Here is a 20,990-nt window from a genome sequence, read left to right as displayed (position 1 = left end):
TCACTGAGGGCTTGGTGCTGGGTTCTGCCCTGATGCCCACGGTGGGGTGGCAGCGGGGTCCCCCCGTGGTGTGTCTGTGCCAGTCCCACTGGGGCTGTGCAGCAGCTCTTCAGCCCTGGCATGGCATGATGGAACGGGTTGGGATGAAGGGAGCTTGAAGCTCCTCCAGCTCCAACCCCTGCCAGGGCAGGGACCCCTTCCCCTGGAGCAGGGTGCTCCGAGCCCCTGTGTCCAAGCTGCCCTTGAGCACTGCCAGGGATGGAGCATCCCAAACCTCTTCCATGGGGAAGAACTCCCCAAGATCCCATCAGTTCTTCCCTCTTCCTCCTCCTCCCATCCCTGCCTCCCTTGTCCCAACCCCTCTCTCCAGGTCCCCTGCAGCCCCTTCAGGCACTGGAGCTGCTCTCAGCTCTCCCCTTCAGGAGCCTTCTCTTCCCCAGGCTGCCCCAGCCCAGCTCTCTCAGCCTGGCTCCAGAGCAGAGCTGCTCCAGCCCTCGCAGCAGCCCCGTGGCCTCCCCTGGACTCCCTCCAGCAGCTCCACGCTCTCCCTGTCATCCAGACCTTTTGCTTGCCCATCCCATTGGAGCTCAGGCTCCCCGTTCCCTTCTAACCAAGGGATGACACCGAAAGGTCTTGGCTGGGAACTCCTTTTCCCTTTCCCTGCTGCTGCAGTGTCTTTGCAGTCCATCAGGGATCGCAGCGGCCCCGGTCCCTGCGGGTGGCTGCTGGCCTCTGCCCATCCTTCCATGGCATTAGGCAGTGAGGCCAAGGGACAGACACAGCCCATGGCTGGGTATGGTGAAACCTGGTTCAGGCCAGGAGCTCTCTCTCTGTCCCTCCACCCAGTGCCATTAATAGCTCTTGGATGGCTGCGGAGGAGACGAGCAGCTTGGGATTTTCCAGTGTTCCCGACCAAAGCTTTATTGAGCCTCCCAAACACTTGAGAGTCTCATCCCCAGCAGGAACCGTCCCTCCTGGCCAAGGGCTGCTGCTGCGCGCCAGGATCCAGCCTGCCCCGTGCTTCATCCCAGGCCAGGGCCACCGGCTCCTCAGTGCTGGTGGCAGCGGCCGGTGCTGCCTGCAGGGGGGTGCAGATGTGAGGGTGCAGGCGGTGCAGGCAGCCCACGGCCGTGCCGGTGGCTTCTGCCCTCCCATGGCGCGGGAGGAGGCTGGAGCTCGCTGTGGCAGCCCCATGGCACGGGGCTTGGTGCCAGAGCCCCACAGACCCCTGGGCGGAGGGACCCCGGTGCCGTGGCCACCAGTAGCCGCAGTGCCGCAGCCCCCTGTGTCTCTCCCCCCAGCGCCATGGCCCGGCACGCCGGCCCCCGCCTGCCCCCGATCGTCAAGAACCTCATCCCGACGCTGAGCAGCGTCTTCGAGAGCCAGAGGATCACCACCACGGCCTTCCTCGCTGAGGTGAGCGGGGCCTCTCCGTCTGTCCGTCCGTCGTCCATCCGTCATCCATCCATCTGTCCATCCATCATCCGCCTGTCCATCATCCATCCATCCATCATCCATCCATCCATCATCCGCCTGTCCATCATCCATCCATCCATCATCCATCCGTTCATCATCCGCCTGTCCATCATCCATCCATCCATCATCCATCCGTTCATCATCCAACTGTCCATCATCCATCTGTCCATCATCCGCCTGTCCATCATCCATCCATCCATCATCCATCCGTCATCCATCCAACTGTCCATCATCCGCCTGTCCATCATCCATCCATCCATCATCCATCCGTTCATCATCCAACTGTCCATCATCCATCTGTCCATCATCCAACTGTCCATCATCCATCCATCCATCATCCATCCGTCATCCATCCAACTGTCCATTATCCGCCTGTCCATCATCCATCCATCCATCATCCGCCTGTCCATCATCCATCCATCCATCATCCATCCGTCATCCATCCAACTGTCCATCATCCGCCTGTCCATCATCCATCCATCCATCATCCGCCTGTCCATCATCCATCCATCCATCATCCATCTGTCCATCATCCGTCTGTCCATCCATCATCCATCCATCTGTCCATCATCCAACTGTCCATCATCCATCTGTCCATCATCCATCTGTCCATCATCCATCCATCCATCATCCATCCGTTCATCATCCGTCTGTCCATCCATCATCCATCCATCTGTCCATCATCCAACTGTCCATCATCCATCTGTCCGTCATCCATCCAACTGTCCATCATCCGCCTGTCCATCATCCATCCATCCATCATCCATCCATCCATCCATCATCCAACTGTCCATCATCCATCTGTCCATCATCCAACTGTCCATCATCCATCTGTCCATCATCCATCTGTCCATCCATCATCCATCCATCTGTCCATCATCCATCTGTCCATCATCCATCTGTCCATCCATCATCCATCCGTTCATCATCCAACTGTCCATCATCCATCTGTCCATCATCCGTCTGTCCATCATCCGTCTGTCCATCCATCATCCATCCATCTGTCCATCATCCAACTGTCCATCATCCATCCATCATCCATCCAACTGTCCATCATCCGCCTGTCCATCATCCATCCATCCATCATCCATCCGTTCATCATCCAACTGTCCATCATCCATCTGTCCATCATCCGTGTGTTCCTCGTCCATCTGTCCATCCATCATCCATCCAACTGTCCATCATCCGTCTGTTCATCATCCATCTGTCCATCCATCATCCATCCGTCATCCGTCCATCATCCATCTGTCCATCATCCATCTGTCCATCCATCATCCATCTGTCCATCCATCATCCATCTGTTCATCCATCATCCATCTGTCCATCATCCATCTGTCCATCATCCATCTGTCCATCCATCATCCATCTGTCCATCCATCATCCATACATCCATCATCCATCTGTGCATCATCCATCTGTCCATCATCCATCTGTCCATCCATCCATCCATCCATCCATCATCCATCTGTCCATCCATCCATCCAACTGTCCATCATCCATCCATCCAACTGTCCATCATCCATCCATCCAACTGTCCATCATCCATCTGTCCATCCATCCATCCCTCCATCCATCCTCCATCCCTCCATCATCCATCCATTCATCATCCATCCATCTATCCATACATACATACATCCCTCCATCCATCCCCCCATCCATCCCCCCATTCATCCATCTATCCATCCACCCATCCATCCCTCCGTCCACCCATCCATCCATCCCTCCATCCACCCCTCCATCCATCCCTCCATCCATCCATCCATCCCCCCATCCATCCCCCCATCCCTCCATCCCCCCATCCCTCCATCCATCCATTCATCCATCTATCCATCCACCCCTCCATCCGTCCATCACCCACCCATCCATACCCCCATCCATCCCTCCATCCCTCCATCCCCCCATCCCCCCATCCATCCATCCCTCCATCCATCCCTCCATCCCTCCCCCCATCCATCCCTCCGTCCCCCCATCCACCCCCCCATCCATCCCCCCCTCCCCCCCCCTCCCTCCCCCCATCCCATAATCCACAGAACCATCCAGGTTTGCTCTTTCCGATCAAGTCCAAGCGTTCCCCCCGCACTGCCGCCCCCCCCCGGCGCTGGGGGCCTTGTCTCCGTGGGGCGGGAGCGCTCCCCCCGGCGCTCCCCGCAGGAGCCGGGCCTCGGGTTCAGCCGTGCCGGGTCCCTGGGCGGGCGCTGGCCGCATCCTGACGTCCCCCCCGCAGGAATGGGGTGACTCAAGCCCTTTCCGGCCGACTGCGGCCCCCCCGCTCCGCACCCCCGGCGCTGCCGCTGCCAGCGGCGCAGCTCCAGACCCGTCCCGTCCCGTCCCGTCCCGTCCCGTCCCGTCCCGCACCGCCGGCAGCGGCGCTCGCTGTGGGGCCGCTGTGGGGCCGGGGCTGTACCCGCCAGCTCCCCCCCTCCTTGCTCCTGTGATGGGGCCCTTGGGTGCCTCCTGGGAGCAGCCACGGGGCTGGAGGTGGCGGCTTCGGGACCCCAACGTGGAGGGGGGGGCACAGGAGGCACTGCCCGGGGTGACAGCACCGCCCCGGGCATAGGGGTGGGGGCTCCGTGACAGCCCCGTGGGGGCTGTGGGTGCTGTGGGTCCTGTCAGTGCTCTGGGTGCTGTGGGTGCTGCGGGTGCTGTGGGTGCTGTGAGTCCTGTCAGTGCTCTGGGTGCTGCAGGTGCTGCGGGTGCTGTGGGTGCTGTGGGTCCTGTCAGTGCTCTGGGTGCTGCGGGTGCTGCGGGTGCTGTGGGTGCTGTGAGTCCTGTCAGTGCTCTGGGTGCTGTGGGTGCTGTGGGTGCTGTGAGTCCTGTCAGTGCTCTGGGTGCTGCCAGTGCTGCGGGTGCTGTGGGTGCTGTTGATGCTGTGGGTGCTGTGGGGGCTGTGGGTGCTGTGAGTCCTGTCAGTGCTTTGGGTGCTGTGAGTCCTGTCAGTGCTTTGGGTGCTGCCAGTGCTGCAGGTGCTGTGGGTGCTGTTGATGCTGTGGGTGCTGTGGGTCCCTGGGTGCTGTGCGGACTGTGGGGGCTGTGAGTCCTGTCAGTGCTCTGGGTGCTGTGGGTGCTGTTGATGCTGTGGGGGCTGTGGGTTCTGTCAGTGCTGTGATTCCTGTCAGTGCTCTGGGTGCTGCCAGTGCTGCGGATGCTGTGGGTGCTGTGGATACTGTGGGTGCTGTGGGTGCTGTCAATGCTGTCATTACTGTGGATGCTGTGAGTGCTGTGGGTGCTGGTGGCAGTGCTGTGGGTGCTGTTGTTGCTGTGGGTGCTATGGGTGCCAGTGGCAGTGCTGTGGGTGCTGTAGGTGCTGTTGTTGCTGTGGGTGCTATGGGTGCCGGTGGCAGTGCTGTGGGTGCTGTGGGTGCTGTTGATGCTGTGGGTGCTATGGGTGCTGTGGGGGCTGTGGGTACTGTGGGTGCTGTTGATGCTGTGGGTGCTGTTGATGCTGTGGGTGCTGTGGGTGCTATGGGTGCTGTGGGTGCTGTGGGTACTGTGGGTGCTGTTGATGCTGTGGGTGCTGTGGGTGCTGTTGATGCTGTGGGGGCTGTGGGTGCTACGGGTGCTGTGGGGGCTGTGGATGCTGTGTGTGCTATGGGTGCCGGTGGCAGTGCTGCATGCCCAGCCCAAGCCCACACTGCTGGGTGTGGGGCAGGCTCTGGGCTCCCAGGGACCCACAGCACCCACAGTGGGGTGGGCCCTATGCTGGCTCCATGGGCCCTATCCTGGCTCCATGGGCCCTATCCTGGCTCCATGGGCCCTATCCCTGCTCCATGGGCCCTATCCTGTCCCTGCTGACCCTCGCCTGTGCTCCAGCTCCTCAGCAGCAGCGTGGTGAACGACCTGATGGTGCTGGAGCCGGTGCTGGACGGGCTGGCCGGGCGGCAGAAGGACCCCTGCACGCTGGTGCGGATGCTGGTGCTGCGCGGGCTCGGCAACGTCGCCGCCGGCTCCCCGGACAAGGTGAGAGCGGGACCGGGACCTGTGGGGATCAGGGGGGGACACAGGGGGGCACGGGGCCCCTGGGGATGGGGGGAGCTGGAGCAATGGGGATGGCAGCTCCCAAAGCGCGGTGGCGGCTGCCCCACAGGAGCAGCATCGCCGAGCTGCGATGCCTCCGCTCCCTGCAGCTCCAGGGCATTCCAGTCATGGAGCCATGGAATGGGTTGGGTTGGGTTGAGTTGGGTTGGGTTGGGTTGAGTTGGGTTGGGTTGGGTTGAGTTGGGTTGGGTTGAGTTGGGTTGGGTTGGGTTGAGTTGGGTTGGGTTGGGTTGAGTTGAGTTGAGTTGGGTTGGGAGGGAGCTCAAAGCTCCTCCATTCCCAGCCCTTGCCATGGGCTTGCACCGGAGCAGGGTGCTCGGAGCCCCTGTGTCCAAGCTGCCCTTGAGCACTGCTGGGGATGGAGCATCCCAAACCTCTCCCTTCAACCCCTTCCATGTCCCAGCGCCCTCATGGGGAAGAACTTCCCAAGATCCCATCGACTCTTCCCTCTTCCAGCGTGAGCCCTTCCTCCTCATCCTTTTCTGTATGCACAGGGCACGTGTGCTGGTGGCTCTTATTCAGCCTGGAGTCCACCGTAACCCCGATCCTTTTCAGGTCTTTTCAGTGTCCTTTTTGCATTGCTCATCTCTGTGCCTCTGCTGAAGCGCACGCTGTCTGCGCCTGTACTTCTGGGATGTCCTCGCTTGTTAGTGCAAGCATTGCAGCACCCTGGCCCCGTTTGTAGGGCTTTAAGCGGTGTCTCGGGCGCGCTGCGGCGCGTTCCCTCTGAAAACGCCTGTTGAAAATGCCTTGGGCATCCTTGATTTTGATGATTTAGTGCAAGGTGTCCCTGCCCACGGCAGGGGGGTCGCAACCAGATGATCCTTAGGGCCTTTCCGACCCTAACGCTTCTATGATTCTATGATCCCATCCTTACACGGCCCCAAGCCCCTCTCCAGGTTTCCTATAGCCGAATGGATCCCATAAAGCAAAGCCATCCCCTGCCCGTGGGTTGGAGGTAGGGCTGTGGCTTTGCAAGGAGGGTAGGAATGAGCCCATGGGGTTGAGGCTCTCCCACCCTGCTCTGCAGCCCCTCGGTGACCGCAGGGCCTGTCCCCACCTGGAGATGCTTTGCTGTGCTGGTCGCAGTTCAAGTTATCTTCCAGCTCCTTCCATCTGGGAGCCGCGTGTGGGGCAGGAGAAAACCCCCCCAGGCATCTTCACCCCCATGGGGACCGCTCTTGCTGCCTCTGCCCTTGCAGGTGAGGAAGCACGGAGCCAAGCTGCTGGCCTCCATGGTCAGTGGCATGGATGACAAGGATGACCCCCACAACCTGGTTGCGCTGGAGGCCATGTCCAGCCTCTCCAAGCTTCTGGATCACGTGGAGGAGCGAGACATCCAGTCCATGCTGCTGCACATCGCCATCAGGATCCGGCCCTTCTTCGACAGCGTAAGGCTGGGCCAGGGCCACTGCCGGGCTGTCCGGATGAGCTGGGTCAGGGGATCATGGAGCTGGGGTGGGAAGGGAGCTTCAGGCTCCTCCAGCTCCAACCACGGGCAGGGCAGGGACCCCTTCCCCTGGAGCAGGGTGCTCCGAGCCCCTGTGTCCAAGCTGCCCTCGAGCACTGCCAGGGATGGAGCATCCCAAACCTCTCCCTTCAACCCCTGCCATGGGGAAGAACTCCCCAAGCTCCCATCAACTCTTCCCTCTTCCTCCTCCTCCCATCCCTGCCTCCCTTGTCCCAAGGCTCCCTGCAGCCCCTTCAGGCACTGGAGCTGCTCTCAGCTCTCCCCTTCAGGAGCCTTCTCTGCTCCAGCCTCCCCATTGACAGCAGCGTTTCTGCTGCTGCTGCTGCACCCTGGGTGCTGAGTGCTGGGAGCTGGGAGCTGGGTGCTGAGTGCTGAGTGCCGGGTGCTGAGTGCTTGGTGCAGGGTGCTGAGTGCAGGGTGCAGGGTGCTGAGTGCTGGGTGCTGAGTGCTGGGTGCAGGGTGCTGAGTGCTGAGTGCCGGGTGCTGAGTGCTTGGTGCAGGGTGCTGAGTGCAGGGTGCTGAGTGCTGGGTGCCGGGTGCTGAGTGCTGGGTGCTGAGTGCTGGGTGCTGAGTGCTGGGTGCTGAGTGCTGAGTGCCGGGTGCTGAGTGCTGGGTGCAGGGTGCTGAGTGCTGAGTGCCGGGTGCTGAGTGCTTGGTGCAGGGTGCTGAGTGCAGGGTGCAGGGTGCTGAGTGCTGGGTGCCGGGTGCTGAGTGCCGGGTGCTGAGTGCTGGGTACAGGGTGCTGAGTGCAGGGTGCCGGGTGCTGAGTGCTGGGTGCTGAGTGCTGGGTACAGGGTGCTGAGTGCAGGGTGCCGGGTGCTGAGTGCTGGGTGCAGGGTGCAGAGTGCAGAGTGCAGGGTGCAGGGTGCTGGGTGCAGGGTGCTTAGCGCAGGGTGCTGGGTGCAGAGTGCAGGGTGCTGGGTGCTTAGTGCAGGGTGCAGATTGCAGGGTGCAGATTGCAGGGTGCTGGGTGCAGGGTGCAGAGTGCAGGGTGCTGAGCACAGGGTGCCGGGTGCTGGGTGCAGGGTGCAGGGCGCACAGTGCAGAGTGCAGGGTGCTGAGCACAGGGTGCAGGGTGCCGGGTGCAGGGTGCTGGGTGCCGGTTGCAGGGTGCTGAGTGCTGGGTGCAGAGTGCAGAGTGCAGGGTGCTGGGTGCTGGGTGCTGGGTGCAGGGTGCAGGGTGCCGGGTGCAGGGTGCTGGTTGCAGGATGCCGGTTGCAGGGTGCCGGGTGCTGTTGTCCCGGGCAGGACGTTCCGGTTGCAGCTCTTTCCCTCTGATCCCCCCCTGCCCTGTGCCCAGGAGCAGCCCGAGCTCCGGCTCTCCTCCATCGTCCTCTTCGGCCACCTGAGCCGCTTCAGCCGCGGCCACTGCGAGCTCTTCCTGGAGCAGATCCTCAACGGCCTCGTGCCGCTGCTGCTGCACCTGCAGGACCCGCAGCCGGACGTGGTCAACGTGAGTACCCCCTGCACCGCTGCGCGACGCGAACGGGGACCCCCCCCCCCCGCCGCCGCAGCGCGCTGCATCCCCTGCTCTGCACCCAGGCCTGCAAGTTCGCCCTCCGCATGTGCGGCCCCAGCATGGGCTGCGAGGGGCTGCGGGCCATGTTCCGCAACCACCTGCAGGAGGGCAGGAGCCTGCACTACGGGGAGTTCATCAACAACGTCTGCAAGCACCTGGTGAGTGCGGCGCTCCCGTGTCCCCCCTTCCCCTGCTCGGCCCCGTGCCTGCGCTGTGCCGCATCCCTGCTGCCCCTGCCCTAGATGCAGAGCTACCCGGAGATGCTGAACCGCCTGCTCCTCACCAACCTCTTCTACTTCAAGAGCACCTGGGCTGACATCCGAGCGGCAGCGCCCATGTTCATCGGTGGGTGAGGGCCGGGGCTGCAGCGCGGGGATGCATGGGTGATGCCCTTAATGCGGCCTGGAGCAGCCTGGGAGATGCTCCAAGGACCCCAAGCCCGTCTCTGCTCTGGAGAGGTGGGAGAAGGGGAGAGCTGAGAGCAGCTCCAGTGCCTGAAGGGGCTGCAGGGAGCCTTGGGACAAGGGAGGCAGGGATGGGAGGAGGAGGAAGAGGGAAGAGTTGATGGGAGCTTGGGGAGTTCTTCCCCATGGAAGGGGTTGAAGGGAGAGGTTTGGGATGCTCCATCCCTGGCAGTGCTCGAGGGCAGCTTGGACACAGGGGCTCGGAGCACCCTGCTCCAGGGGAAGGGGTCCCTGCCCATGGCTGGAACTGGAGGAGCTTTAAGGTCCCTTCCCACCCAAACCTTCCATGGATCCATGTGAGGCTCCTTGGTGGGATCCGGACCAAGCCCTGCCCCTGGACTCTCTCCTCAGGCTTCCTGGTGCTGCACGTGGATGAGGATCACTGCCAGCAAGTGGATCTTGACCAGCTCATTTCGGGTGAGTCACGAGCACCAGAGCTGGGGTTCAGACCCGTGGGATGGGGCTCCTGCTCTTTGGGATGGGGCCCGAGGACCAGCAGCTCTTTAAGGCCGTCACAGCCTCACGTTCCACGTCCCATGGTGTCCCTGCCCATGGCAGGGGGCACGAACTGGATGCTCTTTAAGGTCCCCTGATCCCAACCCATTCCATGACTCCGTGATGTGCAGGTGCAGCGGGATCCCGGCAGCACCGGCTGCATCCCTGTGTGACCCAGGGCACGCCGGGAGCATCCTTCACCTCCCGAGCAGCCAATGGGTGATCCCAGCACCAGCAGCAATGGGGGGGTCCTGCGGGGATGCTGCTGGTGCTGCGGGGATGCTGCAACAGCCTTCGTGTGGCACAGGGGCTGGGGCTGCAGGGTGGGCTCAGTGGGGTACAGTGGGACCCCCAGAGCCAGGCATGGGCCCCTCATGAGATCAGCTCCGTGGCTGAGGCTTGGGGGTGTTTGCAGCAGGTTTGGATGCTCAGGGGTGTTCGCAGCAGGTTTGGATGCCCAGGAAGGGCTCAGGGGGTGTTTGCTGCAGGTTTGGATGCTCAGGGGTGTTCGCAGCAGGTTTGGATGCCCAGGAAGGGCTCAGGGGTGTTCGCAGCAGGTTTGGATGCTCAGGGAGGGCTCAGGGGTGTTCGCAGCAGGTTTGGATGCTCAGGGAGGGCTCAGGGGTGTTCGCAGCAGGTTTGGATGCCCAGGAAGGCTCAGGGGTGTTCGCAGCAGGTTTGGATGCTCAGGGAGGGCTCAGGGGTGTTCGCAGCAGGTTTGGATGCTCAGGAAGGGCTCAGGGGTGTTCGCAGCAGGTTTGGATGCTCAGGAAGGGCTCAGGGGTGTTTGCAGCAGGTTGGATGCTCAGGGGTGTTCGCAGCAGGTTTGGATGCTCAGGGAGGGCTCAGGGGTGTTCGCAGCAGGTTTGGATGCTCAGGGAGGGCTCAGGGGTGTTCGCAGCAGGTTTGGATGCTCAGGGGTGTTTGCAGCAGGTTTGGATGCCCAGGAAGGGCTCAGGGGTGTTTGCAGCAGGTTTGGATGCTCAGGGGTGTTCGCAGCAGGTTTGGATGCTCAGGGAGGGCTCAGGGGTGTTCGCAGCAGGTTTGGATGCCCAGGAAGGGCTCAGGGGTGTTCGCAGCAGGTTTGGATGCCCAGGAAGGGCTCAGGGGTGTTCGCAGCAGGTTTGGATGCTCAGGGGTGTTCGCAGCAGGTTTGGATGCTCAGGGAGGGCTCAGGGGTGTTCGCAGCAGGTTTGGATGCTCAGGAAGGGCTCAGGGGTGTTCGCAGCAGGTTTGGATGCCCAGGAAGGGCTCAGGGGTGTTTGCTGCAGGTTTGGATGCCCAGGAAGGGCTCAGGGGTGTTCGCAGCAGGTTTGGATGCTCAGGGGTGTTCGCAGCAGGTTTGGATGCTCAGGGAGGGCTCAGGGTGTTCGCAGCAGGTTTGGATGCCCAGGAAGGGCTCAGGGGTGTTTGCAGCAGGTTTGGATGCTCAGGGGTGTTCGCAGCAGGTTTGGATGCTCAGGAAGGGCTCAGGGGTGTTTGCAGCAGGTTTGGATGCCCAGGAAGGGCTCAGGGGTGTTTGCAGCAGGTTTGGATGCCCAGGAAGGGCTCAGGGTGTTCACAGCAGGTTTGGATGCTCAGGGGTGTTTGCAGCAGGTTTGGATGCTCAGGGGTGTTCGCAGCAGGTTTGGATGCCCAGGAAGGGCTCAGGGGTGTTCGCAGCAGGTTTGGATGCCCAGGAAGGGCTCAGGGTGTTCACAGCAGGTTTGGATGCTCAGGGGTGTTCGCAGCAGGTTTGGATGCTCAGGGGTGTTCGCAGCAGGTTTGGATGCTCAGGGGTGTTCGCAGCAGGTTTGGATGCTCAGGGGTGTTCGCAGCAGGTTTGGATGCTCAGGGGTGTTCGCAGCAGGTTTGGATGCTCAGGAAGGGCTCGGGCATCCTTTGCCGTGGCCGCAGCCGCTCGCGGTCTCCCCGCGCTGGGCTCCGCGCAGCCCCCTTGCCGCCGGTGCCCTTTTGGAGCGGCGTTAAGCGATTTTCCTGGATCTCCGGGCTTTTTCCCCGTCGCGGTGACCTCATCGCATGCAGTCATGCTCGGAAAGCGCCGGAGCGTGCCAGAGGCGGCTTAAAAAGCACTAAAAAAGGAAAAACCATCTTTCCGTTGGCCCGCCGAGCCCGGGCCAGAAGAAAAGGGGCCTTTTCTGTGCGCTCCGAGTGAAAGGCGATCCGCCCGCCGGTGAGTAATGCCTGGAGCCGGCAGCGCGGATTGGGTTGCGAGAGCTTCCCGTGTTGAGCCGGCTCCAGGGGGCCGGGCTGGCTGCAGGTGCCCCCCCCCCCCCGCCGCCGGTGGGGCTGGGAGCCGATGGGGAAGCACCGGGAGCCGCTCCAGGCGCTGGGGGTTGAGGGGAGCGTGGGGACGGTGCTGTCTGCACCACCCCCTTGGCAGGGCCGGGGGAGCCCCAGCTCCTGCCCCACATCCCCTGGACCCCCGCCCCCAGCGTCGGGGGGCATCGCAGCAGAGTAAAGGGTGCTGGGGTGAGGGGGGGTCCAGCCCTTGGGGTGTGATGGGGATGGGGATGGAGCCAGCAGAGGGTCCGGTACCCCTGGGTTCGATTCATGGTCATGGAGTCATGGGACGGGTTGGGATGAAGGGAGCTGAAAGCTGCTCCAGCTCCAACCCCTTCCACCGGAGCAGGGTGCTCCGAGCCCCTGTGTCCAAGCTGCCCTCGAGCACTGCCAGGGATGGAGCATCCAAACCTCTCCCTTCAACCCCTGCCATGGGGAAGAACTCCCCAAGCTCCCATCAACTCTTCCCTCTTATCCCATCCCAACCCCTCTCCAGGCTCCCCGCAGCCCCTTCAGGCTCTGGGGCTGCTCTCAGGTCCCGCAGGATCCCCTCTGGGGCCGGGTTTGGGTCCTGCCCCCCTCCAACCTCTCTGTGCTCTGCTCCTCCCAGCTCTGAACCTGCTCCTGAAGGACCCCGTCCCCTCGGTCCGTGTGAAGGTGGCCGAGACCCTGGGCCGCCTGGTGCGGATCCTGTGAGCAGGGATCCAGGGCCGGGTCCTCGCCGTGGCCAACCCCAGGGCTCTGCTGCATCCGCCCCATCGGCAGCTCCATCCTCACCCCCTGCTCCCGCCGGCCCCGGACCACGGTGGGCATTGGTTGTTCAATGGGATGGGTTATGGGGGGTCCTCGGTGGGTGGGAAGGGGCTGTTGGGGCCATGGGTTGGCAGCACCCCTGCTCAGGATGGAGCCCCCAAACCCGCTGCTGCTGCTGATCCTGGGTCCCCATCGCTGGGTGCTGTTGGTGGCTGACCCCCCCCCTCCCCAGGTACTTGTACATAAGTGTATTTTTAAATAAAGCTCTTTGCTCCTCAAGCTTTGGGGATGAAGGGGCCGGTGGGGACCCCCCACTGCTGCCCCCTGAGGTGGCCATGGGGGGGTCTATGGGGAGGGAGCAGCGTGGGATGTGCCTGTGCAGGATCCCCTATGGAGGAAGATGCTCGGTCACCCAAAGGGGCAGTGCGGGCTCTACCCAAGGGGTGCCCCAGTGCTGGTCCTGCCCCATGTGCGTGGTGCTGGTGCTGCCCCATCTCCCCCCGCTCTGGGTCTTTGTCTCCTGTTCCCATCCCTGCTCCCTGGGCTGGGAGCTCACCCGCTCTGAGGGTGCTTCCACCACAAACCAGCAGCACTGAGGGAGCTATGGGGGGTCCCGGCGCACAGCCCGGCTCCATCCTCCTCCTCCTCAGCGCCCCCCAAGAGCTCTTGGCCCTGGCACTACCAATGGGACCACAGGGCAGCACATGGGGGTCCTCCTCTGGGTCCATTGGGACTGCTCCCCCCCCGGGTGACCCTATTTGCTCTGGGGGGTTCACCCCATCACCTGCAGGGCCACCACCGGAGGCACCAGCACTGAGAAGGGTTTTCGGGGGGGGGGGGGGGGGGGCTCCACGTGCCCTATTCCAGCCCTGCAGGAAGCAGCACAGGGATGTACCCCAAAGGATTTAATGGGGAAGGGGCTGTGGATCCCGGCACCGTGCCGGGATGCTGGCGCCGGGCAGCAGCTACGTGTAGAGCCGGATGGTGCCGTCGGCGCCGGAGGAGAAGACCCAGGGCTGTGTGGGGTGGAAGAGCACGTCCAGGACCCCCAGGTCCAGCGTTGGTGCGTGGCCCTTGAGCACCTTGACGGGCACCAGCAATGGGTTCTGCAGGAGGTCGCTGCGGAGGAGGAGGAGGAAGAGGAGGAGGATGCTCAGGGATGGAGCACGAACCGGGGCGGAAAAGCCCTTTAGGCTCCTCAGGTCTAACCCCAGCACTGCCAAGGCCACCCCTGACCCACGGCTGCGGGGTTTGGGGTTCATCCCCCGCTTCCGAGCCCAGCCCCAGCCCCAGCCCCACACGTACTTGTAGACCATCCCGTGGCACACGATGACGGTGCCGTCGTCCGAGGCCGAGGCGAAGAGCGGGTACCGCTTGTGGAAGGCCACGCTCCGCAGGGCTCGCTTGTGGTGCCTGCAGGGCCAGGGCATGGGGACAAGGAGGGCAGGGGATGGAGGATCTGCCCCTGCGCCCGTGGACCCGGCTCTGCTCTCGATCAGGGAATGGCTTGGGTGCAAAGGGACCTTGAGGCTCCTCCAGGGAGCAGGGACCCCTTCCCCTGGAGCAGGGTGCTCCGAGCCCCTGTGTCCAAGCTGCCCTCGAGCACTGCCAGGGATGGAGCATCCCAAACCTCTCCCTTCAACCCCTGCCATGGGGAAGAACTCCCCAAGCTCCCATCAACTCTTCCCTCTTCCTCCTCCTCCCATCCCTGCCTCCCTTGTCCCAAGGCTCCCTGCAGCCCCTTCAGGCACTGGAGCTGCTCTCAGCTCTCCCCTTCAGGACCCTTCTCTGCTCCAGCCTCCCCATTGACAGCGACGTTTCTGCTGCTGCTGCTGCACCCTGGGTGCTGGAAGCTGGGTGCTGGGTGCTGGGAGCTGGGTGCTGGGAGCTGGGTGCTGGGTGCTGGGAGCTGGGTGCAGGGTGATGGGTGCAGAGTGCTGGGTGCAGGGTGCTGGGAGCTGGGTGCTGGGTGCTGGATGCAGGGTGCTGGGTCTAGGGTGCTGGGTGCAGGGTGCTGGGTCTAGGGTGCTGGGTGCAGGGTGCAGGGTGCTGGGTGCAGGGTGCTGGGTGTTGGGTGCTGGGAGCTGTGTGCTGGGTGCAGGTGCTGGGTGCAGAGAGCTGGGTGCAGGGTGCAGGGTGCTGGGTGCAGGGTGCTGGGTGCAGGGTGCAGGGTGCTGGGTGCAGGGTGCTGGGTGCATGGTGCTAGGTGTTGAGTGCAGGGTGCTGGGTGCAGGGTGCTGGGTGCAGGGTGCTGGGAGCTGGGTGCTGGATGCAGGGTGCTGGGTGCAGGGTGCTGGGTGCAGGGTGCTGGGTGCATGGTGCTGGGAGCTGGGTGCTGGGTGCTGGGTGCATGGTGCTGGGAGCTGGGTGCTGGGTGCAGGGTGCTGGGTGCAGGGTGCTGGGTGCAGAGAGCTGGGTGCTGGGTGCAGGGTGCTGGCTGCAGGGTGCTGGGTGCATGGTGCTAGATGTTGAGTGCAGGGTCCTGGATGCTGCCGCTTCCCAGACATCTCCAAGCCCCGCTGACCTCTGGTCCCCGTCCCCAGCCCAGCACAGGAGGCACCAGCACCAGGGCAGCGCCCCGATGGGCTCCATCCTGCTCCATCCCCCCCAAGGAGAGGGAAGAGGCCTCAGGGTGCTGGGGAGGGGGGGGGGTGTCAATGGGGAGCCACGGGCTCACCTCAGCATCTGGTAGGGTCTGGTGGAGAGGTCCAGGTCGAACCAGGCCAGTTTGCTGTCGTAGCTGCCACAGATGATGTTGTCACCTGTACGAGGCAACTGGGGCTTAGCAGGGACCCGAACCCCCCCCCATTGTCCTGCCTGCACCCCACGCTGCCCCGGCACCTACCCCCGGGGTGGATGGCCATGCTGGACACCCACTTGCAGTTGCTCATGAGCTTCTTGGTGAGCTCCTGCTTGAGCAGGTTGTAGACGCGGACGTAACGCTGCGTGGCCACGAAGAAATAGGGCCGGACGGGGTGGAAGAGCACGCACTGCACCAGCCCCTTGCCGCGGCGGAAGGGGCTCTGGCTCCAACGCTTGCTGCTCTGGTGGATGAGCACCTGCATGCTGCCGTTGTCCGCCACGACGCTGGCGAAGTAATCCCCTTTGCCGTGCCACGTGAGCTGCTTCACGGCCTGCGGGGCAGGGCTCTCAGTGGGGCTGCCCCATAGCGCCCGCCGCCCGCCGCCGTGCCCCCGCGCCCACCTTGGCGTGCTGCACGAGCAGGCGGACGCCTCGGCTCTGCTCCTCCGCGCTGGCCGTCACCCACTGCACCGGCTGGAGCCGCTCCTCCTCGGGGGGCACGAAGGAGGCCAGGACCTGGTCCGTGGCCCCATAGAGGAGCTTGTCCCCCAGGCAGGGGTTCACCAGCAGCACCGACTGCTCCCTGCGGAGCCGGGGCGAGGGGGGGAAGGATGCGGGTGAGGAGATGGAAACCCCTCTGCAAGCCGTGGGATGGCCCCACGGGCAATGGGGGGGATGTGGGGCTCTGCAAGGAGTCAGCTCCTTCCATAGCCCGAACGCCCTGTGGGGCACTGGGGATGGGGGGCAGTGCCCGGGGCAGGGACTGATGGAACCCCTGAGGTGGGAGAAGCATCAAACCCACGTCCCCGGGTGCCACCCCCACACAGATGCCCCGGAGCCATCACCCCAGGGCGATGGGGCCACCAAAGGCAGGGTCCCAGCGATCCCCATTGATGCTGTGGGGCGGCACCAGCCTGGAGGTGCCCCTTGGGCAGGCTCCGGCACAGGGAACACCCCCCCCCTCCAGCTGTGGGTGCTGTTGATGCTGTGGATGCTGTGGGTGCTGTGGATGCTGTGGGGGCTGTGGGTGCTGTGGGTGCTGTGGATGCTGTGGATGCTGTGGGTGCTGTGGATGCTGTGGATGCTGTGGGTGCTGTGGATGCTGTGGATGCTGTTGATGCTGTGGGTGCTGTGGATGCTGTGGGTGCTGTGGGTGCTGTGGATGCTGTTGATGCTGTGGGTGCTGTGGATGCTGTGGATGCTGTGGGTGCTGTGGATGCTGTTGATGCTGTGGGTGCTGTGGATGCTGTGGGTGCTGTGGGTGCTGTGGGCGCTGTGGATGCTGTGGGTGCTGTGGATGCTGTTGATGCTGTGGGTGCTGTGGATGCTGTGGATGCTGTGGGTGCTGTGGATGCTGTTGATGCTGTGGGTGCTGTGGATGCTGTGGGTGCTGTGGGTGCTGTGGGCGCTGTGGATGCTGTGGGTGCTGTGGATGCTGTTGATGCTGTGGGTGCTGTGGATGCTGTTGATGCTGTGGGTGCTGTGGATGCTGTGGGCGCTGTGGGTGCTGTGGGTGCTGTGGGTGCTGTGGGCGCTGCGGGGACACTCACACGGCGATGGCCACCAAGCAGATGGAGGGGTTGGGGTTCCATGCGAGGCTCTTCACCACGCCCCCGACGGGCAGGGTCCGCACGCAGCGGGCGGTGCTCACCTCCCAGAACCGCACGGAGCCGTCGTCGGAGCCTGGGGGGCACCGGGGCAGGGCAGGGAGGTTGGGGGGGGGGGGACACGGATGGATGGGGGCTGGGTGAGGGGGGGGACCCCAGGACCCAGCCCAGAACCAACCCCCCCCCCCCCGGGTGTGCTGGGGGCACCCAGAGCGGGAGCAGCGATGCAATGGGGGGGGATCCTGCCCCGGGGCTGCGGGAAGGGGGGAGCTGAGAGCAGCTCCAGGGCATGAAGGGGCTGCAGGGAGCATGGAGAGGGGTTGGGATGAGGGATGGGAGGAGGAGGAAGAGGGAAGAGTTGATGGGAGCTTGGGGAGTTCTTCCCCATGGGAGAGGTTTGGGATGCTCCATCCCTGGCAGTGCTCGAGGGCAGCTTGGACACAGGGGCTCGGAGCACCCTGCTCCAGGGGAAGGGGTCCCTGCTCCCTGCAGGAGCTTTAAGCTCCGTTCATCCCAACCCATCCCACGGCTCCATGAGCACGGAGCTCCAGGCCCTGAGGCAGAGCAGCTCCGCGCCCCACGGCTCTGCCCCACACAGCAGCTCCTCCACCCCAGACACGATGCAACCCGGGGTGGGGGGAGGCTGGCGCCAGGGCACGGGCCCCATCCTGCAGCTCCATCCCGCGGTCCCTGCAGCTCCCGTGCTGGCTCCACCGCCCCGTCTGCAGCCGCTCCCATCCCTGGCTTCTCCCACGGGGTTACTTTGAACGCCTGCGCTCAGCCCCACTGCCAGCCCCACACCGGGATCTGCGCCTTGCTCGGGCAGCACCGGAGCAGGAACCCCCCCAGGGACCCCTTCCCCTGGAGCAGGGTGCTCCGAGCCCCTGTGTCCAAGCTGCCCTTGGGCACTGCCAGGGATGGAGCATCCCAAACCTCTCCCTTCAACCCCTGCCATGGGGAAGAACTCCCCAAGCTCCCATCAACTCTTCCCTCTTCCTCCTCCTCCCATCCCTGCCTCCCTTGTCCCAAGGCTCCCCGCAGCCCCTTCAGGCCCTGGAGCAGCCCCAGCCCTGGGAGCACCCGGCCCAGTGTGGGGGTCACATCCTTACCCGACACCAGCCACTGCCCGCTGGGGCTGATGCTGAGGCAGCGCACCAGGCTCGTGTGCCCGCGGTACACCTGGGGATGGAGGCAGGAGCAGGACGTGGGCGAGGGCACCCATGGGTCCCCGGAGCGAGCCCCAGCCCCGTGCACCCACTCACCAGGGCCTGGGTGGTGGGGAAGGGCTGCAGATCCCGGGGTTTGGGCAGCTTGGGGATGAGATCCTCCGGATCCACGTTGACCTGGGAGTGGGAGAGGCACCCAGGCCGCAGCTCAGCACCCCGGGGTGGGTGCCCTGCGCGCCACGGGCAGGCTCGGGCTCGAGAGCCCAAGCTCAGGGCTTGGAGCAGGATGGGAGCACAGGAGAGGGCTCATGGAAGGGTGGGCACGTCCCGGATCCCAGCTCAGGAGCTGGGCTGGGACCGGTGCTGAGGGGAGGTGCTGGGCACCAGGAGCAGGGGTGATGGGCGCCAGGAGCAGGGGATGGGTGCTGGATGCTGGGCACCAGGAGCAGGGGTTGGGTGCTGGATGCTGGGCACCAGGAGCAGGGGTTGGGTGCAGGTGCTGGGCACCAGGAGCAGGGGTTGGGTGCAGGGCACCAGGAGCAGGGGTTGGGTGCAGGTGCTGGGCACCAGGAGCAGGGGTTGGGTGCTGGGTGCTGGGCACCAGGAGCAGGGGTTGGGTGCTGGGTGCTGGGCACCAGGAGCAGGGGTTGGGTGCTGGGTGCTGGGCACCAGGAGCAGGGTTTGGGTGCAGGTGCAGGGCACCAGGAGCAGGGGTTGGGTGCTGGGTGCTGGGCACCAGGAGCAGGGTTTGGGTGCAGGTGCAGGGCACCAGGAGCAGGGTTTGGGTGCAGGTGCAGGGCACCAGGAGCAGGGGTTGGGTGCTGGGTGCTGGGCACCAGGAGCAGGGGTTGGGTGCTGGGTGCTGGGCACCAGGAGCAGGGTTTGGGTGCAGGTGCAGGGCACCAGGAGCAGGGGTTGGGTGCTGGGTGCTGGGCACCAGGATCCGTGGCTGCCCCCTTGGGGCACCCAGGGGCTGGAGCCGATCCCGGAGCCCCCCCCTCGCCCCCCAGGCCCCTCACCCTCATCCTCCTCTGGCGCGGGCAGAGGTAGAGGTCGAGGCAGCGCTCGAAGCGCTCGTGGATGAAGCGGGGGAACGCGGGCACTGCCCGCAGGCTGCGGTGCTGCTGCGGCACGAGGCTCAGCCTCCGCTCCGCCGGCTCCTGCTGCTCCCACGCCAGCCTCTGTGGGGCGGGGGGGCCCCGTCAGTGGGGACAGAGGCACCCCCGGGGCCGCCCTGCCCTGCTTCCAGCCCCCCCGCCCCAAACCTCAGCCCCATGGGGATGCGCCGCCTCCCTCTGGGTGCAGGATGGGGCCCGCCGCGGCAGCGCCTTCACCCTGGACCCCGTTCCCTGCTGTTGCCCCCCGGGAGCTCCCCCCACTCCTCAAGGCTGAGCACCCTTTGCTCCCCTCGCGAGGTCTCCGCCGGATCTGGTCCCTTGGGTGCCCTTCCAAAGCGCATCCCAAACCCCCCCCCCCCTGCATCCCAGCATCACCGCGCTGCCCCACGGCTCCTGGGGCCCCCTCACCTCCTCCTCGCTGAGCAGGTACTCGGGAGGGGGGTTGTAGGACTCCTCGTGCCCCGGCAGCTTCATCTTCGGGGCCGGGACGTGCATCTTGTGGCGGCCCAGGATGGAGTTGGGATCCTCGTGCGCCCAGAGGTCGTAGTAGGCGGGCGTCTCGTCCTTGGGCTTCCGAGGCTTGATCCAGCCCATCTTGATGGCATGGACCAGCTTGGAGACCTGTGGGGCAGGGGAGGAGGTGGGGCGGGGAGGAACCGGAGGCTCCTGCGGCCCGCTGGGGCCCGCAGCACGGCCCAGGGGTGGGAGGAGAGGACGCGGCCGTGTCCATCACCTTCTCCTTCTCGACGAGCGAGGGGATGAAGCTCCTCTTGTCGGCGGGGCGGTTGGTGACCGGGTGCAGCATCACCTCGTGCGTGAAGAAGTCCACGGCGGGCTGGGGAGGACACAGACGGAGGCAGAGGGACGCTGCGGCCGCTGCCCGCCGTGGGGCAGCCCCGTGGCCGCAGCGACAGCACGGCCCCGGCCCCACCTCGTAGGGGTCGAAGCGGACGTCCCCGAAGTGCCCCTTCTGCAGCCGCTGCACCAACGCCACCTCCTCGTCGCTCAGCCTCAGGTCTGCGCCCGTCCTCCCGTCCTGCACCGTCCTCCTGCGCGGCAGCCAGCGGGGCTCCCACCCAGCCCGCACCGGGGGGCACCCGGAGCTCTCCACCCCACATGGGCCCCGTTCCCGAGGCGCTCACCAGTAGTCGGGGTTCTCCATCTTCTCCAGGAACAGGTCCAGCTCGTCCTTGCTCCGGAGGGGTTTGTAGATCTTCCTGCCCTCCAGGTCGTAGCCGATGTGGGGGAAGTCCTGGTACCACTCCATGGGGATGTTGCCCACCGTGTTGCGGATGTCCTGCGGGGGAAGCAGAGGGGCAAGGGCGTGAGGGGAGGGCTGGGGGGCAGCACTGCAGGCGGACGCACCCCACTGCGCGCCGGGGGGGGTCAGACGCACTTGGGGAAGGTGATGTCCTCCCTTCTGCATCCTCGGTGCCCATCTGCAGGGCAGCGAGGATGCCCCAAGCCCCCCCCGATGCCCTGGTACCACACAGGGCTGGAGATGGGAGCGCCAGGATGGGGCTCTGCACATGGCCATGGGACCCACACATGGCCACGGGACCCACACATGGCCACGGGACCCACAGCTCCATGGCTTTTGGTACCACACATGGCCACGGGTCCCACAGCCCCATGGCTTTGGGTACCACACATGGCCATGGGACCCACACATGGCCACGGGACCCACAGCTCCATGGCTTTTGGTACCACACATGGCCACGGGTCCCACAGCCCCATGGCTTTGGTCACCACACATGGCAATGGCTCCCACAGCCCCATGGCTTTGGGTACCACACATGGC

The 20,990-nt window shown here is 64.6% G+C and overlaps 2 protein-coding genes across 2 annotated transcripts in view; one reads left to right on the top strand and one right to left on the bottom strand.

Moving 5' to 3' along the window:
* LOC133262037 (maestro heat-like repeat-containing protein family member 1) overlaps nucleotides 1–12,439 on the top strand; it is a gene marked incomplete at its 5' end in the record, with an annotated part of 51,860 nt that extends 39,421 nt beyond the window's left edge. The window contains 8 exon segments of the mRNA XM_061440911.1: nucleotides 1,302–1,416; nucleotides 5,287–5,433; nucleotides 6,714–6,902; nucleotides 8,283–8,435; nucleotides 8,525–8,659; nucleotides 8,744–8,846; nucleotides 9,317–9,382; nucleotides 12,354–12,439. Of these exon segments, the coding sequence (XP_061296895.1) occupies nucleotides 1,302–1,416; nucleotides 5,287–5,433; nucleotides 6,714–6,902; nucleotides 8,283–8,435; nucleotides 8,525–8,659; nucleotides 8,744–8,846; nucleotides 9,317–9,382; nucleotides 12,354–12,439 (994 nt within the window).
* Nucleotides 12,440–13,862: 1,423 nt separating this feature from the next.
* LOC133262036 (collagen alpha-1(III) chain-like) lies at nucleotides 13,863–20,739 on the bottom strand. The gene is made up of 13 exons (XM_061440910.1): nucleotides 20,586–20,739; nucleotides 20,332–20,486; nucleotides 20,121–20,238; nucleotides 19,923–20,024; nucleotides 19,598–19,810; nucleotides 19,091–19,252; nucleotides 18,168–18,248; nucleotides 18,015–18,084; nucleotides 16,849–16,981; nucleotides 15,701–15,881; nucleotides 15,342–15,630; nucleotides 15,174–15,258; nucleotides 13,863–13,909 (listed from the first exon to the last, which is right to left on the bottom strand). The coding sequence occupies exons 1-12, from the start codon at nucleotides 20,737–20,739 to the stop codon at nucleotides 15,255–15,257; spliced, it is 1,662 nt and encodes a 553-aa protein (XP_061296894.1). The 3' UTR covers nucleotides 13,863–13,909; nucleotides 15,174–15,254.
* Nucleotides 20,740–20,990: the final 251 nt, after the last annotated feature.

Source organism: Pezoporus flaviventris, unplaced genomic scaffold (genome assembly GCF_033815535.1).
Source record: "Pezoporus flaviventris isolate CSIRO_AGI_PZ_B2104156 unplaced genomic scaffold, CSIRO_AGI_Pfla_v1 ptg000181l, whole genome shotgun sequence".
Taxonomy (NCBI): Eukaryota; Metazoa; Chordata; class Aves; order Psittaciformes; family Psittacidae; genus Pezoporus; species Pezoporus flaviventris.
Note: the sequence above shows the minus strand (reverse complement) of the source record. Positions and strands in the feature narration are given on the sequence as shown.

Excerpts from the sequence above, each read along its gene's own strand:
- LOC133262036 (XM_061440910.1), bottom strand. The coding sequence starts at position 20,739 with ATGTGTGGGTCCCATGGCCATGTGCAGAGCCCCATCCTGGCGCTCCCA. Across the intron at positions 18,085-18,167 it reads TCCCCACCACCCAGGCCCTG|GTGTACCGCGGGCACACGAG; the intron begins GTGAGTGGGTGC and ends CTCCATCCCCAG. Across the intron at positions 16,982-18,014 it reads CGGGCAGTGGCTGGTGTCGG|GCTCCGACGACGGCTCCGTG; the intron begins GTAAGGATGTGA and ends GGTGCCCCCCAG.